At 40.3% G+C, this 18,722-nt stretch overlaps 1 protein-coding gene across 6 annotated transcripts in view; it reads right to left on the reverse strand.

Moving 5' to 3' along the window:
• The window catches only part of PTPRO (protein tyrosine phosphatase receptor type O), a 235,512-nt gene that overhangs the window by 2,325 nt on the left and 214,465 nt on the right, over positions 1 to 18,722 (reverse strand). For 5 of the 6 annotated variants that reach the window (XM_030542295.1, XM_030542286.1, XM_030542268.1 and 2 more), the window contains 8 exons: positions 17,594 to 17,675; positions 17,003 to 17,093; positions 16,415 to 16,491; positions 14,069 to 14,203; positions 9,723 to 9,845; positions 7,866 to 8,020; positions 4,867 to 5,002; positions 904 to 1,024 (listed from right to left, as the gene is read on the reverse strand). In XM_030542295.1, coding sequence (XP_030398155.1) covers positions 920 to 1,024; positions 4,867 to 5,002; positions 7,866 to 8,020; positions 9,723 to 9,845; positions 14,069 to 14,203; positions 16,415 to 16,491; positions 17,003 to 17,093; positions 17,594 to 17,675 — 904 coding nt within the window. In that variant the 3' untranslated portion in view covers positions 904 to 919. Of the gene's footprint in view, positions 1 to 903; positions 1,025 to 4,866; positions 5,003 to 7,865; positions 8,021 to 9,722; positions 9,846 to 12,943; positions 13,186 to 14,068; positions 14,204 to 16,414; positions 16,492 to 17,002; positions 17,094 to 17,593; positions 17,676 to 18,722 lie in introns of those variants that run through there. The other variant, XM_030542303.1, reaches the window with a different exon arrangement.

Below are 18,722 nucleotides of genomic sequence, written 5' to 3' on the forward strand. Positions count from 1 at the left end.
TACTAGCCATATAGCTCAACGTGCTTTACAAGGTATCATTAACTCAGTTTTACCTATGGGGAAATTGAGGCATGCAGTTGCTAACTGATGCACCTAAAAATGCAAAGTGAATCAATGGCAGTGCTGGGAAAAGAACTCCAACATTTTGAGTCTGGGGGCCATACTGCCTGGCAGCAGTTTGACAGCACATTTTGGTTTTGTAATTGTTTTGCCTGTTGCACTTAAAAAATGTACTTAAGATGTCTGTATTAACCATTAAGTTGCTCAGTGCTAGTGCTGGTAGCAACTTCGGACTGCTTCCATAGCAGGTTCACAAGTTCCTGAGCTTTTACTCTTGCTGCCACGTGTCTGCAGCAGCCCGGGTACTGGGATAAGGCACCTAGAGGGAGGGGAAGGGGTTCAGTTGGCTATGATAATTTGGCAGTTGGTAGATGACAAGTGATTGAACACAAACTTGTGAGTGACTGATGACAACCCCTCATAACTTTTTTTATTTTTAAATTTCCCCTTTAACCTTAGGAAAGTGCAGCAACCTCATGAGGACCATTTATGTGAAAAGCCGGGAGAGGGTTTTATTCAGCTTTTTTGGTTTTGTTTTTTTTATTAAATGATTGGTGAGCCAAGAAGGTCTGAAAATGCTGAGAAATGTGAGATTTATCATTCCATGCTAATGCAAACAGCTAAAGGGATTTCCCTCTCATTCTCTGCACACACACTACCCCCACCACCACTAAGGCGCAGGGGGAAGGGAGGGGACAGGCATGGAAAGCTTCAACCCTAAGGTAGAATTCTGGGGAGTATGGGAAAAGGTAGAATGAAGATCCTGATGTAAAACATTAATTTCATCAGTTGCTACCAGGCAACTGAGATTATAAACTGAAGGGGTGGCGCTGTCATACGTACCACCTGTGATTCTGAACTAGGACTTGCTGACATTCTCATATATGACATCACTGATGCAGAATTGCTGTTTCTTCTTTAGCCACATCAATTGCACACACTGGTGAATAAAAATGTATTGTTCCTGGGAGAAAAGACCAAACATATATATTTTTGCTCCTAATATAGCTTGGTAAACCTGGTCAATAAAGTAACATTGATAACAAGCGTCTGCACGCAGATTCTTAAATAATATATCTGTAGTTATTAGTATGTTGGCTGCATATCTGCGACCCCATTCAAGAAATTAGAGTATACAATACCCATGGAAGCATAAAGCTCATCAGAACTGCCCGTGTCACTATTATTGACTCTTCTTAATTAACTGAATAATTAATAGACTGTAGTGCTGTTGACTGAATTTATGACATCTGGAGAATGGTGCTGTCTCCTAATGGGAATCATGAAGTATGTAAGGCAATAAAATGTATGAAGATATAAGTGAGGAAGGGGTCAGGTGTGTTATTATTTAATACTAGAGGACTATTCTATTGAGCAGACAAAGGTATAACAAGATTCAAGGACTGGAAGTTGAAGCTAGATAAATTTGGACAGTAAATAAGGGACACTTTTTAACAGGGAGCGTTATCAACCTTTGGAACAATTTACCAAGGATTGTGGGGCTTCTCCATCATTGCTCATTTTTAAATCAAGATTGGATTTTTTCCCCCTAAATGAGATGCTCTAGTTCAAATAGGAATTAATTCAGGGAAATTCTAAGGCCTGTGTTATGCAGCAGGTCAGACTAGATTATCACGGTGGTCCCTTCTGGCTTTGTACTCTATTAGCCCCCATACCCTCTTGGCTATTGTTTTGTCAGATCCCACAAACTAAGCATTGTCAGTACTTGAGGGGAAGGCATCAAAGGAAAATCCAGATACAAGCAGCAGCACTGGCAATTCTGTAGGTGGCTCTCCCCACTCTGCAGTAGTAATGCCCTACTGTGGTAAGAGGGGCCTTGTTGGGGAGATAGAAAACTGAAGATATTACAAGATCCTTGGCACAGTTTGCAAGAATAGTTATGTTAACCTCACGGTGCCAGCCAATTTACAACTGGGTAATTGTATTCTACCATCCTAAATTGCCCCTGCAACTGCAACCTGTCTGATAACTCTGGAGGGCACTATTGAATAACTGCTACATTTCCCCTGGCCATAGCTGCATTTCGGGGCATGTGAAGCAATTCTTCTGTGTGTAATTTTGGAAGTATTTTAGTATATAGAGGAGCTTCTGTAAAAAATCCTTATATTCTTATTTCTTGAAAATATATTATGCCCTTAAATCTTAAGGCATCATACTCCTTATATTTAGGCAAATAAAAGCCATACTTGGTGGGTTTCTATGTGTGTGCATTTATAACTTGTGCCTCATCACAATAAACACCTAAAAACCGATGGTTTGGGTTCACAGAGTATTTATTTATCTATATATTTATGTAATTACTTTGGGATTATCAACCACCAAATTACTTACACTATAAGAAGAGTGAGGCAAGGGCCATGTTTCATTGTATGCGTGTACAGTATTAAGCACAATGTTGCCTTGATCTTTAATTGGGACCTCTGAATAATAATGCATTTCAGCTTGAATTCTACACCTCATCAATTAACCTCATTCCAACATAAATGGCAGCAAAACTTGAAAAAAACATCAATCCTTCTCCAGACCTTGTGCAGAAAGGGAACACTCACTCAGAACCTGGCACAGACTGACTGACTAAGAGGTCTGAGATGGCTTTATGCCACAAAATTGAGGTTTGGATTTCATATTTCCTCCCCAAAGTTGTTCAGACTCTGGGATTTGGTTCAGCTCCTTACAAATATGGGAACATCTACACAGGGATATAAGCCCTGCAGCACGTCTATGGCTGGTCTGGGTTAGCTGACCCTCCACCCTCCCAGGGTCCCAGAGCTTGGGCTCCAGCCTGCTCCTGAATGTCTACACAGCAATTTTTGAGCCCCATGAGCCCAAGTCAGCTGACCCAGGCCAACCATATGTTTTTCATCCCCAGGTGCACATATACCTTATGATGCCAGCTCAAAATTCAGATGTCAAATCTAACTGGATTTCAAACATCCATTAACCTGGGATCCTGGGTTTTGATTCAGGCTCATCTCACCTCTAAGCTCACCTGGGGTTCATTCAGTTTGTAAACTGTTCTAGGAATCATGACCAAATTTCCAGTTTGGAAGGAAACATGAAACCAGGTGAGCTGTGTGCGGTTTCGAATTTTGTAATGAAAGGTTCACACAGCTCTAACTGATCCGTTCTGTCTGCTCTTAAATTACACTGACACCTAGTGGCCTGTATGGATACATCTTTATAAAGACTAGGAAATTCCACTCTAATTTAAAAATTAAAACCCTGAAGAGGTCAGGGCTGGCAAACACAGAAATGGATGACACCTTGCCTGTGCGGCAAGATTTTCCTGTTTGCCAGGATGCATTAGAGCACGCTTTGTTGACTAAGACTATGAAACAGGTGTGTCTCCCTCACAGTGCCAATGGGCCAGATCCTTGCTCCCCAGTATTTAATCCTGCCCATGGCACCTGTTCCTGGAGCACTTTAATCTTGATCTAGCTTTCTGAGGCATTACACAGCCCTTCTGTCGGTGTGTGTGAGTGTATATGTGTATTAGGAAGAGAGAGGAAAGAGAATCTAGCGATGCTTTGCTAAAATGCCAGTGTAGCAGGGAACAGACCAGCTGGCCAACAGCATGAAACTTGGAAGGCTATCAAAATGGATTGTGTGGGACTGAGGAGCTCCCTGCTCCCCAAATAAAAATGAGATCAAGCAGTACACCCTGGTCTCTCCCATCACTCTCCTCTGAACCACACTCAACTGGACAGACGTAAAAGCCTATTCTACGACATGGTAACTCAGTGAAATTCAAGAATTAAAAACAAACAAAAAACTCCCCATCAAATAATTTTCATGCCTTAAGGCCTTAAATCAGAGTTGTTCCTATAACATCAGTAGGCATTGGATCAGGTCAGGTGATGGGCAAAGGTGCTGATTCCTCTAGAGAATGAAGTCCTCTACATACAAAAAGCAACAAGATGGGCAATGGCACTGCAGGCTCCCCTTATACTACAGCTAATTTGCATCTACCTTGATCGGGAGTGACCCATATCTAAGGATAGTTCGTCCTCCAGACCCAGTAAATCCTGTGCATATCTCTGAAGGCTGCCAATTGTGCTGGTGGTATTGTGATGTGGTCTCCTCCCCACTAGGAACTGGGTGGAGATCACTGACTTGTAGCCAACAGGCAAATGAAAGCAAATGAAAACTTACTTTCAGCTATAACTAATGCTCTTGGGAATGAAGACGGGGAAATAATTCTGTTCTGAAGCTTTGGTCTATTTGTTTCTGGAATAGTGATTTTTTTCATGGAAGTATTTTGATTTTTTTCTTTTAATTTTCCAACAGAAACATTAGCCAAGAAACAGAGAGGGAGGTGGGGGGAAGAAACCTCTTGCCCTACGTTTTGTTTTGTTTTTGTTTTCCAATTTTCTTATCGTCACTGTATAACTCTTGGATCATCAGCTTAGTCAGATGAATGGATCCTGAATGGTGGTCTGATCCTACTACCAGTCCTGTAACCCTGGATCAAGGCCACTATTTTTCAAAATGGTGTATTTTATGTAACGTATACACTTCTATTTTAATGCTTGTTCACAGACTATTTCCTATAAGGTGGGACTAGCCTGTCTGCTTTAGAAGGCTTCAACCAGATTGTAAGTACATTGCTCTACCCTAATCTATTGATTGTTTAGGTAGCAGACTCATAAAAATTATTTTATCTATTTACAGGACTGTGTCAGAAGCTCAATAGACTCTAGCATAAAATAGTTATGATACTACGTTAGTGCAACATGGTATTTTTAATACATTTAATTTTGATAATACATAAGATGAAATTCATACCTCTGTCTGTACCATGGACATCCTATAAGACCGCATGTCAGACACCAGCCCTAATATATCTACAAACTCATGATCACGAATGTGCTGTAAGAGCCGATCCAATGCTATAAATGTTCCTGTCCGTCCCACGCCAGCACTGTAACACACACATCATTATAGGTTACTACTTTTGGTGGGGTGGGAATAGAGGGGATAAGTGGTTGTGGGATACAGAAAGAAAATATTGTGCTGTAATTCAGAATTATGAAATAATCATCCTGATGAAAATATGTCGAATTTGCACTGGATTCACACAATTGACTAATCCTTCAAATGTGCGCCATGCAATAATTCACAGTTCACTTATAAAGAATGCACAGGACTAAGGGCTTTGCAATTATTTCACCTTTCTTTAAAAAATTGTAATTGTTATACAGAAGAGCTGTGATAGGCAATTGACTAATTCTGCCTAGCTGAAACTATCTGGGCTGATATTCTGGGCCAAATCAAATGCGGTAAATTTGGTCCCCCTCTCATGGTCTTACATTTTCTTGACTGGCCACCTTTCTCCCTTATATCTGCAACTCCCTTTCTCCCCTATATTTTTCCTAAGGAGGAGGAGAGGTATAAAACCACTTGAGCTGTATCTGTGAATTCAGACAGACCTACATTACGGTGCCTACAGCAAATGAGCTTGACAAAGTTACACTTGCAGTTCCACAAGGTTTAGTTTCATAGCTCAGCAAAGTAACAGACTTCTTGTGAAATGGTCACCGTGACACTGACTGGTTTTGAGGGCCACAGAAGAGATGTTCAGCTGCTGGGGGCTCAGTACCTTTTAAAATCAGGCAACTGGTTTAAATGCCACAATATGGATTTAAAAGGCTAACTTTGGAAGGGTGAGGGAGAGAATGGAGAAAGATAGATAAAGTTTCACACACTATTTATTTATTTTTAATAGAGTGAAAATCTTAGTTTAATTTTATTAGGCCTGATTTTTAAAGGTGCAGAACAGTTTGATGTAAATAGGTGTGGATCCAATATTCTACAAACCAAACCATTTGCTTTCAAATTCTTGACACAACTGTATGTGAAATTAGTAAATATTATTTGCATACCGCAGAGAAAAGTTTTATGTGGACATGGGGTGCCTTTACGCATACATTGACTAGGCAGATGCATAAAATAACATATATCTGGGACACTGGTAGGATATTTATTAATCCAATAAAAGTGGTTGATTTTACAAATATGACTGAGACAGGATAAAAAATCATGAATTCAACAACAGTTTTTTGATCTATTTAACTTGACATGTCCTATCATTAATCAATTAATCCATTTTCATGAATTTGGCAGACAGGATAAAAATTATGACTCCAACAGAGTCATACATTTATTATTTTAAGTGGTAGGCAGTTTAATAAATCAATTAACAGACTATCAATTTCATGCATTCATTAAAGTTAGAGAAGAATTTTAATGGTCTCCAAAGGTATCCAGAAAACATTGGTTCATTTTTCCACTGATTTAATGAAATCATTACTTCTATCTATGCGCTGCAAGACCTACACTGCACTTTAGCATTCTATCCAAAACCACAGTTCTCTGAAGTGGAAAAGTCAGACACTAAATGGTCTAGTGTACCACTGCTAGCCCCCATACGCTCCCAATGCAAAGTATGCATGAACCAGGGGAGTTAAGTATAGGGTTGTGAAATTAACTGCAGTAGATAAGTCCCTTCTTTGAGCCTACCAGTGTCTGTCTCAATTTTGCATTAGGGCTCTGTCCTGCAGCAGTACTCACTGTGAGTCTACCTAGTAACTTCTGTTGAACAACTCATAAGGAGAACTGCAGGACTGAACACTATTAGAAATGAAAAATTCTGCTATTGCACAACTTCCTAGTGAGAATTTTGGAAATCTCATGAGGAACTAGAAAGGGTGATATTGTAAAAGGCTGTTTGCTGAGCAATGCCACGGTTATTTAGGGCACACCATGTGACTGCAAAGGACAGAATGTTCCACACACCACTTCAGTAATGAGGAAGCTATGCTGGAGGCTTTTGACATTGTTTGCAACATAACTGTGTCTATGCATATCCGTACACACATTTTCACAGCTCATGAGCAGATGCCTTAGAATGGGTGATGTAGAGAGATGGGGCTAATAGCTTCATGAAGCTTTGAGTTCCATTCAGGTTATATACACTAACTGATCTGTTACACACCTCTTTCTACTATGTAACCCTATAATACTCTACCATTACCAGGAGCAGTCTTACCATTACACATTGTGGGGCAAATTAATCTTTGATGTCACTACAATGGAGTGACATAAAGAATCAATTTGGTACAATTATTAATGCAGCAGGTTCCTTCAGAGAGCTCAATAGTGTCTTACAAGAAGCCTGATGATGAACAAAGGTGACAGTTACTATATAAAAATGCTGCCCTCAAGAAAAGAAAAACCTGCATATTGTGTCATATGGCTTACTGCCAGCCCATGGATTTAACTCTCAGCATTGGGTCTGAAGGCCAAATTATCCGAGAGCAATGACCTACACAGAGTACGTCTCTGTAGGGAAACGGCATACTGCTTGACAAACTGTTTTGATTTTTCCATCTGAATTGCAAAAACATGGGAATGCAAGTGTACGGTAAGGTCCTCAGATAATATAAAACAACAAAGCATAACTCCACTGATGTCCATGAGGCTAATTTACCTCAGCTGAGGATCAGACCTGTAATACTTTACTATGATAAAAATATATGGTATGTGTCACACTCTCTCCTTACATCTAGGAACACAGAATGAAAGCCTGGTCCCATTAAAGTCAATGGCAAAACTTTGACTTACTGCAACAGGGACATGATTTTATCATAAGACACAAAAACAAGCAAACAAACAAAATACAATTCTCAGCACTTGAAAGGTAGAAAGAAATCCCTCCCTCCAGTGTTCTTCTCAATGTATTTGAATGGTTACACATTAAAGGAAAATGGAAAATTAAGCTTCACCTGCAGTGTATGACCATGGGGCCTTTACTCTTTGCTGACTGCTGTCTGACCATCTGTACAAACTGCAAGATGCTCTCTGCAGCATTTGTAGTGGGGACACCATGATCAGGCCAAGCAGTGTAGTTAAAATGCATTACATCTTGCACCTCATCAGCCTAAGGGGGAAAAAACAGAACAGCAGCATGTTCATATTTGTTTTACCTGTGCAGTCATGTTCAATCTGACTCATGCATTTACAAATACAGACTAATGAAATTAGAGCTAGTCAAAAATGGTAAAGATTGTATGTGAACATTTTCACATTAGTTTTGCTCCACAGTTTCAAAAAGGAAATGTATTTTCAGTTAATATTTTTTGTAAAACTTTAAAAATAATCGAAAATTGTATGGTTTGGGGATTTTAGTTTTAGTTTCTCCTTTTTCTTTTCACCCTATTTTTCTGGAAGGACCAGAAACTTGGGAATTTTAACATTCAGGTTTAATTGGAAAAAAATTAAAAAAACAAAGAAAAACAGGTTTTTGGGCAAAAACTTTTTTAAACAAAAATATTTGGCATTCTTAAAATTTCTAACAGCTTTAAATGAAATGTATTAGAAGGCTAGGACAGTACTTCAACAAACAAGGATCTGGCTTTGAGACAAACGCACTTAAGTGACAGTTTTTTATCCCCACAACTCAGGACATAGAGAGTTGATGCTGTAAATTCCTACAACACTCTGGTTCTCATCCACTGTATCAGTCTCCCATTCTTGCATAAGTTCAAATAATGATTCCTGTAATTAGTAGTGCCATTCGAAACGTTGGGAGGCAGAGATGAAATTGGCATAGACACCTGAAAATCTGGATGCTTATCCGAACACTTTTGGTTCAGAAATCTGATGCTCTCAAAATAATTTCTATACTTCCTGGTTTTGATAGTCCATTCTTGAACTATTTCCAGCCTTTCTGATCCAAATTAAAAAGTATGGGAATGCCCCGGAATGGTTGCAGTTTGATTCAGTTCTATTACATTACCTTTGCAACTGTTTTGCCCATTCCCAGCTGTACTTCTGCCTTAACAAAGGACAAGTGTTGGAAAGATTGGAATGTGCAGTAGACTCCTCCTACTTCCTCTGCTTAGAGCAGTTAATACAGCAAAACATTCTATTACCACAGCACCAAGGAATGGAATACCAGTCATGGATTAAATTCTGTTTTATTCAACAGCATTTCAGGGACACGGCATCAAAAGAATGCCACGAATAATGTGCAGTTGCCTCCTTTACAAACAACTTTTATATTCTTATTTTTAGGCCTTCAACAGTTTATAATTGAAAATAGACCATTGTCTGATGCACTGGACCAAAAAGAAAGTGGCTGAAAGGTGGTCTTCAAACAAATCATCATAACTAATTATTTGTCATGATCAGGCCCCATTATGCTAGGTGTTGTGCATCAGATCTACACTAGGTAAGGATCCTCCTGGGAAACCTCAGATGTCCACATAGGACACCATTAGTTCTCCTTTACACCACAGCAGCAACGTACCAAGCAGAACAGTTTTTGTGATGTGAACATTTGTCCACTAGGATCTAGACTAGAGAGACAACTTTTACTCCCTGGAGATGCCTAGGATGGATAGAAATAAGAGAAAGGCCTGAACCAAAACCCCAGATCAGAACATCTTTGAAATCTGAAGGCGCTTGCAATCAAAATCTATTTATGAATGTTGCTCTTGATCCCTCTGTCTCTAACTAACTGCCTCAAAACTCCAAGTCTGAACACCCCTGAATTTTGGAATGTGTGAGGTGGATCCGAGTTTTGCAGGATGGGCTGATCTCTAATGAAAAGCAATGAAACATCTTTCACTGTCACCTACATAGCTGATTCTGAAATTCCTATAAGACCAGTCCATTTGCTCCTCCTCAGAAAGCATCTCCACTGTGATGTCTCCATAAGCAACAGGCTCTTCTGTAAAAGGCCAGTAATGATCACATTTCACCTAGAAGAAAAGAAAAAACGATAGTACAATCAAAATCTATTTAGACTTAAGTTTGGGAAGCAACACAGCAGAATTTTGCTTGGCACTGAAGCATGTGTGTGTTATGTAGATCGGTGTGTATAAACTCTCAACAAAAATGAAGCTTGCAAATCTGGATTATTTTGGAACAAGAGGGTGAGAAGAGCAAGGTCCAGAGTCCCAGAGCTCCCACAGAGAACAGCCTGCCGGGCACTCTCTTTCTTTTACAATGAGGAAGATCCAGTTAAGTGTCCATGCTGACTGCAGCTGTGGCAGTATGGTATGGGGAGAGAAGAGTATCCATTGGCCTGTGCCAGCCCATTTATGGCTTCATAGCTCATAACCGACACATTAAACTCAACCCAGAGATCAATGGGCAGCTAGCTATCCTGGAACATTGCTGTCACTATGCCCTGATCAATAAGCGAACTGCTGCATTCTACACCAGCCTCAGTCTCTGTTTTAAGGTGTAATCCCATGTAGAGAGCATTGCAATAGCCAAATCTTGAGGTAACAAAAGCATGGATAATGGTGGCAAGGTCTGTGGCCAGAAGAAAATGCCATAGTGTCCTAGTCAGACACTGATGGGAAACAACAGACTGGGCCACTGCTGTGATGTGGTTATCAAACAGTAGCTGGGGGGCTAAAATAACCCGAGTTGTGAACATTTAACTAATGACAGATATACTCCTTCAATCCAAGGGGCTGATATTACCCCTGCCATCTCCCCTGGCTGCTTCCCCAAACCCACCATCGTTGCCTCAATCTTAGCTGGGTTGAGCCTCAGCCAGCTCACTATCATCCATGTGCCAACCTTGACTAGACAGCAACTGAGACGCTGAACTGCATCATCCAAACTAGACAATACAGATACATAGAGTTGGGTGTCATCATCATACTGCAGCCCATGTCTCCTTACTAGTAACAAACTTGGACAAATGATTAGGGAGGAGTATAAAAATATTGCTAGGGCAATCTGCGGTGTAAGCAGGAAGGCCAAAGTACAATTGGAGTTGCATCTAGCAAGGGATGTGAAGGGTAATAAGAAGGGTTTCTTCAGGTATGTTAGCAACAAGAAGGTGGTCAGAGAAAGTGTGGGACCCCTACTGAATGGGGGAGGCAACCCAGTGACAGATGATGTGGAAAAAGCTGAAGTACTCAATGTTTTTTTTGCCACAGTTTTCACAGACAAAGTCAGCTCCCAGACTGCTGCACTGGGCAGCACAGTATGAGGAAGAGGGGAGCAACTCTCAGTGATGAAAGAACAGGTTAAGGACTATTTAGAATAGCTGGACATGCACAAGTCCATGGGGCCAGATGCAATGCATCCGAGGGTGCTGAGGGAGTTGACTGATGTGATTGCAGAGCCATTGGCCATTATCTTTGAAAACTCGTGGCGATTGGGGAAGGTCCTGGACAATTGGGAAAAGGAAAATATATAGTGTCCATCTTTAAAAAAGGGAAGAAGGAGAATCCAGGGAACTACAGACTGGTCAGCCTCACCTCAGTCCCCCCAAAAAATCATGGAGCAGGTCCTCAAGGAATCCATTTTGAAGCACTTAGAGGAGAGGAAGGTGATCAAGAACAGTCAACATGGATTCACTAAGGACAAGTCATGCCTGACCAATCCGATTGCCTTCTATGTTGAGATAACTGGCAGTGTGGATATGGGGAAAGCCGTGGATGAGATATACCTGGACTCTAGCAAAGTTTTTGATACAGTCTCCCACAGCATTCTTGCCAGCAAGTTAAAGAAGTATGGATTGGATGAATGGACTATAAACTGGATAGAAAGCTGGTTAGATTGTTGGGCTCGGCTCGATGTCTAGCTGGCAGCCAGTATCAAGCAGAGTGCCCCAGGGGTTGGTCCTGGGGCTAGTTTTGTTCAACATCTTCATTAATGATCTGGATGATGGATTGCACACTCAGCAAGTTCGCAGATGACACTAAGCTGGGGGGAGAGGTAGATATGCTGAAGGGTAAGGATAGGGTCCAGACTGATCTAGACAAATTGGAGGATTGGGCCAAAAGAAATCTGATGAGGTTCAACAAGGACAAGTGCAGGGTCCTGCACTTAGGACAGAAGAATCCCTTGCACTGTTACAGGCTGGGGACCAACTGGCTAACTGGCAGCTCTGCAGAAAAGGACCTGGGTATTACAGTGAACGAGAAGCTGGATGTGAATCAACTGTGTGCCCTTGTTGCCACGAAGGCTAATGGCATATTGGGCTGCATTAGTAGAAGCATTGCCAGCAGATTGAGGGAAGTGATTATTCTCCTCTATTTGGCACTGGTGAGGCCAAATCTGGAGTATTGTGTCCAGTTTTGCCCCACCCCCACCCCGCTACAGAAAGGATGTGGACAGATTGGAGAGAGTCCAGTGGAGGGCAAACGAAAGTGATTAGGGGGCTGGGGCACATGACTTATGAGGAGAGGCTGAGGGAACTGGGTTTATTTAGTCTGCAGAAGAGAAGAGTGAGGGGGAATTTCATAGCAGCCTTCAACTACCTGAAAGGGGGTTCCAAAGAGGATGGAGCTAGGCTGTTCTCAGTGATGGCAAATGACAGAAAAAGAAGCAATGGTCTCAAGTTGCAGTGGGGGAGGTCTAGGTTGAATTCCTAGCACTGGAATGGGTTACCTAGGAAAGTGGTGGAATCTCCATCCTTAGAGGTTTTTAAGGCCCAGCTTGACAAAGCCCTGGCTAGGATAATTTAATTGGGGTGGGACTCTATGATTGCCTGGGGTCTCTTCCAACCCTAATCTTCTATAATATCCAAGATCATAAGCAATATACATGTATTAGATGATTATATTTCACATTCCATTTTGAAAAATAATGTTTTGTCATTTTTACACAGCTCTCACATTGACAGTGTACCTATTATTAAAATACCATTGACATCTGCATGTCATTTATATACGTGTTATCTGTGCAAATAGCTAGAACTAACAAAGAAAATAGCTGGAAAGCAAATGCAGATGCTACAAATAACATGGCCAAGACTGTGTTGATTTGGTTATCTCAGTTTAATAAAAGAATATCTGTTACACTGACATCTGTTATAATGGCTGCACTGAAACCACGCAATAGAGTGTGTTGTGTCAAATGCTAATTTACAGAGAACAATATGATAGTTTGAGGCACGCTTCAATGAAGAGAAAAAGATCACTGCTGCCATCTTTAATTTTAGTATTGTTTTGTTCTCTCGTTCCTAATACTGCCAGAACAACAGTGCTAGGAAATGAGCGTTCTCTTCATCCACAGAAGAGGTGCAGTATGGGCTCTGGCAGCTCCTCCATGCTGCCCCAACAATGGGCTGACCTGAAGGGAGAGTAAGACTCTATTTCAGTCCATAGGTGCTGGAACTAGGGGTCCTTGTGGTGCTGCTGCATCCTCTGGCTTGAAGTGGATTCCATTATATACAGGGTTCCCAGTTTGGTTCAAAGGCTCTCAGCACATTCAGGCACCATGCCCAGCCAATTCTCTGCCTCTCTGCTGAAACTCCCAATCAGGGGGACAACCGGTGGCAACTGTGCTAGTAGTTTTTGTGACGTGGATACACACCTGTAGACTAGGAACTGAGCTGGGACCACCACTTATTTCAGAGGTGCCAAGAAACAGCCAGACAGTAGTAATTTTTCATTCACCGCCAGCGTGGATTCAAACCAGTAACAGTCCCCTGAGCCATCCACTCCCTATTGCTGCCATTTTAAAGCCTAATTTGAGTCATGTAAGAATCTTTTACTCTTGACAAAATCTTGTCAGCCTCTTACAACAGGTAACTTCCTACTAAAGATGGGACCAAAGCCAAACCAGAAATCCAAACACAGCTGAACTTCAGGAAGTTCATATTTGGATTCAACTATTATGGCTCTACCATTACTCATGGAACCATTCAGCACCAGCTCTTTAGACTTGTTATTTATGATCATTACTCTTTATTGTGTTACAGTAGCACCGAGAGAGATCTCAATTCAAATAGGGGCCCCATTGTGCTAGGTGCCCTAACACTACAAACAACTAGGACTATTCCTACACTGAAGAGCTTACAATAAGTGACCATGGGTCCCCTTCTGGATCTCCTATTGATTTCAAGAGCTTGCCTTATATTGCTGTTTTGTGTTAGAAAATAATGCAAAGGAACCTAATGACCACTGAAATTATTTATTTCCTTGCAAAATGCACATAGGATTATGTAACCTACCCTTCTTTTTTCATTACACTGAGTGAGCATAACAATGATTTGTGATTTTTGCTGGAGAACCATCTTCCAAAAATCATTCCTTGTCTCTGGCAATGGCCCCTGGGTTGCAATGTATTCCTGGGGTGAGTTGTAGCCCTAAGAGACAGGAGCAATTTATTAATATACTTCATTTCACAGACCGTTCAGAACATAAATTTTCCTCGGGAGCATATTTACAATATGTTTTTAAAGTTACATTTTTGAATGTTTAAGTCCAAAATTCAAAGAGCTTTTTAAAAATAATTCCTAACATATGAAGAAGCCTATATCAAGTTTTTTGGTTTGTTGTTTTGAATTCAGTGGAATTTTTTTTTTAATCAAAATATTTCCAAAGAGATTTTGAGTCCCAAATACTACAAGGGAATCTGGAAATTAACCTGTGTATGGACAGAAAGTAAAACTGACCAATGTAAATTCACTGTCCAAAGTTAGTGAAGTAAAAAAAAATAAACAGCATAAAAAATGAAAACTAAATTAGGGCTGGGTTTTTTTTTTGTTTGTTTTTACAAAGTTTTAATAAATTTAATACGCTGTGATTTCACAAGTACAATAGTTATATATCCTTATCTTGTCCTTTCCCCCAAATTAATTCACCTGTGGTGAATTAAATTTAATAATAGAATAGAAAGGAAAGGATTAATCAGCTGAACTCTAATCAAGGAACACCTGCTTAAGTGTTTGCAAGCTCAAGACCCAAATCAGTAAAATACCTGGTAATCTTAGACCTAAAATAATAGATTATTCTAAAAGTAATAATTCTTAAAAGTTATCATATATTTATCATATACCAAACCTAAAGCACCTTTAGGAGAAATTATACCCATACATTCCTATCCCTCTGCTAATCTGTCTGCTTTTATTTGTAGGTACTTTTTGGGGCACTATTGTAGAAAAGGGTAATTTAGTAAATAATACAAGATACCATTTCAATATGCTGCTAGTTAACATCAGGCATATTTGCTGGGTGTTAGGGCTGATTTAACTACGACCCTGGCTCCCTGTTTACAGTGAACACAGGAGGAAATTATCAGAAGAACTAGGTTTAGAAAGTTATCTAATTCCCAGATTAGTTGGGGGAAAAAAAGACAGATACATTCAAAGCACAGTATGTTCCTTCATGAATTAGGCTATGGATGTATCAGCCCACAGCATTCAAATAATTAAAATACTGATGATTTGGAAGCACTTTCTACAGACAGCCTAATTTAGCGTTTGCCATCTCTAAAAAACTCAGTTCACACTTGACATTCATAATAATTCATAAGTACAGAATACATTTCATTTTGCTTCCTATGGGGTGTGTATATAACTGATGCAGAACATTTCTGTTGATAGTGGAAAGCAGATCACCATGAACACTAGGGTTTGAGATGAAACTACCATGAGGTGCCAAGTGGGAGAATGATCATCCAAATAAGCCAGAAACTAATATAGCCGTGTTGTATCTTGGAAGCTAAATAAAGTCAGTGCTTTGTCAGTGTTTGGATGGGAGATTCAAAAGTGATGCACAAAGTGGTGATATTGATTCAGTAATACTCTTCCTAGTTTAGTCAGTACTGAACCAAGTCCTTAGCATGAAGCTATGGGCCACTATGCTGTTTCAGTGGAGAACTAGAACACAGATGTGCCAACCATTTGTAGTCATTAAAGATGCCATAGCACTTTTCATAACAGTAGGGAGCTTTTCCCAGCATCCTGGCCAAATTTCTATGTACTAAATTACATTTTGCCTCCCTGCATATCCCATACAGTTACAGCTGAAGACAACGTTCTTCACTTGCTGTCCTAAAACTATAGCAGTATTGCTATGAGCTGTTAGACAGCTGCTCTAACACAGTGCAAGGAAGAAGGCGTGAACAGAACAATGGCAAGATCAGGATAGTGTAAATAGAAGCTATGTGCACACCATGCCCTGGGGAGCTCCATGTTCTCTGTGCATTTTAACTGTACCTGTATCTATGGTTCACTGCCTTTATTCCACATAGATTAAAATATTGGGAAAAAACCTTTAGCTGTTTGATAATAGCAGTGCAGAGTTCAACCTTTTCACCCCTGTCCGCAGCCAATTTTCTCCCACCTGTAACAGGATGCACACAAATTTCAGTGTTGCTGTGGCAAAATGTGCACAAAACAGGTTTATGGGCTGGTGAAAAGTGCTGTTCACTGAAGGCAAAATAAGTGACATTATGGTAATTTTTAAAAAAAAAATTTTTAAAGTCACCAAACTGCTAGGAGTTTTCACTACCTGTGTGATATCTCCCTACTAAGAACATTAAGCCTCAGGTTGATTTGAGTGTTATCACTTACAGGAATATAGTTGGCATTAATGTAGTCTGAACCTTCTTCTTCATTCATTGAAACTAATCTGACACGGCTAAAGTCATCTGTAAAAAAAAGGGGGGAAAAAGAATGGGGGCAGCTTGAGCAAACAGTGGGAGGTTTTAAATAATCTCTTAAAATCCTGAAACACAATTACACACGCTCCAGCATAACAAAGGCAAAACTGTAGAGGGCCAGCATGCCATACTAATAAGTAATGCCCAGTTATCACTGCATGGATGCAGCTTCATTACTGCTACATGCTCTTGCCTTCAAGAGTCTTCACTGTTGGGTCTCTTTGGATCTCACTGAAATCATGAGGAAAAAAAAGTTGAAGAAGGCTGCTCAGCAGTAGGAATGACCTACTATTTTCAATCATGACAAATATAAAACACAGAGCTTCATCCTTTCAAAAGTAAGGGAGACTATTTCTTGCCATGGACAGCTTTTAAAACAAGCTTTTACCTGCTGGAAAACCTGCATCAATTCCACAATTAAAACTCTTCACCCCCTTCTCCGCCCCCCCGCCCTCCCCGCCAAGGGACCTTCTCAGGAGTCTGTGTCTATTGTACTTACATGGCAGAATATTTGTATAGCGATTTTTACATCGATTCATGGGAAGGTCAGCAGCAAAATGGGGTATGTCGAGCCCAATCAGTTTTAGCTCCTGTATATGACAGAAGGAAAAATGTTACAATTAAATTAACAATAATCAACCTAAAATATTCTGTAACATATGATCAGAAATGAGATGAACACAATGTGTGCCACCTGAGAGAACAGTGGGTAGAATCCCAACCCTATCAAGTCAAATGGAGTTTTGCCACCATGATCAACAGATCCAAAATTCCACCCAGCATTTCTAGTTCCCTTTTGTCTTCACTTGACAATCTTGCATTTTTAGCACTAGGGAAAGAAACTAATCAGACAAGACCATGTGTTCCCAGTTAACTGTCCCTTTGTTTCAGAAGATTTGGTTGTCACCAGTGCCATTTTTCATTTTAAAAATGCATTGCAGTCAACTTAGGCTGCCACATGGACTATGCTACAACAGATATGTGGGTCCAAATGCCACAATCATACCACCCATCTGGTTCTTTCAGTTTGGCAAAAGAAATCGTCCAATTCAGGAGAGGCAGCCAGGAGGTGTCTCCTCCATATACATACCTCAAATTGCAGAGAAAATTTATAATCTGAATCTTTGGCCATATCCTTAATGTAGCCATCGAAGTCATCCAACTGCACAGGGCTTTTCAAAAACACATGGAAAAGAAATTAATTTCTTAAATAGATTTGTTTTATTTTTGAGTACTAACAATTCACTAATCTGTAATTTAGCACTGTATTCTACTAAGTAATTATACCTGGAACAGAGCCTGCAAAAAATCTGAAATTTGTGTACCTGAAATGTGATTCATACTGTCCGATGAATCATTTACCTGGGATTACATAATACTGTATTGTAGCCATGTGGGCAACTACTGCTAATAGGTTAAATCTACCCACATCATTAAGCTAAATTCTGCAGTCCATCTTGAGGCAAAATTCTCATAGGCAAAATTCAAACTGAAGCCAGATTTAGGATGCAGGATTTGGCCCACTGGCAATGGCACATAGAATTGAGAGTCAGGAGAGCTACCAAGTCCTGATGCTTCCAATCAAACTATTTTAAAGGGGGCACTCTAGCTACAGCTCTGATTGAAATCTCCATTTCAATTAAAAATAAGCCTGGGATGCCAGATTTGGATCCCAATTCTAAATCCCATCACAGTTCAGATGGTCAAATCCAGGGTTTATGTTCTTGTTATCTCTAATTACAATAAATTGGCACTTCTTCCTGGATAGCAGCAAAGGCAGCTCATTTAAACTGCCTTAGTGACACATAAAAATCCCTTTCATACAGGGGAACTATCTGGTAAACACACTTTTAAATGTCACATGCACCATAATCACACAAGCCATTAATAGGTTTCATTGGCCTGAATTTGGGTCAGACAAGGTCTATGATGTAAAAAATGCAAATTTCAGCCCCAGAGCAACAATTGTTTTCCACTGGCTTTGAGAAGTTCAGGTGTTTGCCATTAGAAGCCAAATTCTACTCTAGCATAAGTGGGCACAATGCCCATTGAAGACAATGGAGCATAGACATATCGGGCCAGATCTTCAACTGGTATAAACTGGCCTGGCTTCATTGACTCTCATGGAGCTATGCCTTTTTACTCCAGCTGAGGATCAGGCCCTGAATTCAGGCTAAAGAATGAGTCATTAGTTTAACACCTTAAATAATGAAATAAAA

Source organism: Gopherus evgoodei, chromosome 1 (assembly GCF_007399415.2).
Source record: "Gopherus evgoodei ecotype Sinaloan lineage chromosome 1, rGopEvg1_v1.p, whole genome shotgun sequence".
NCBI classification, from domain to species: Eukaryota; Metazoa; Chordata; order Testudines; family Testudinidae; genus Gopherus; species Gopherus evgoodei.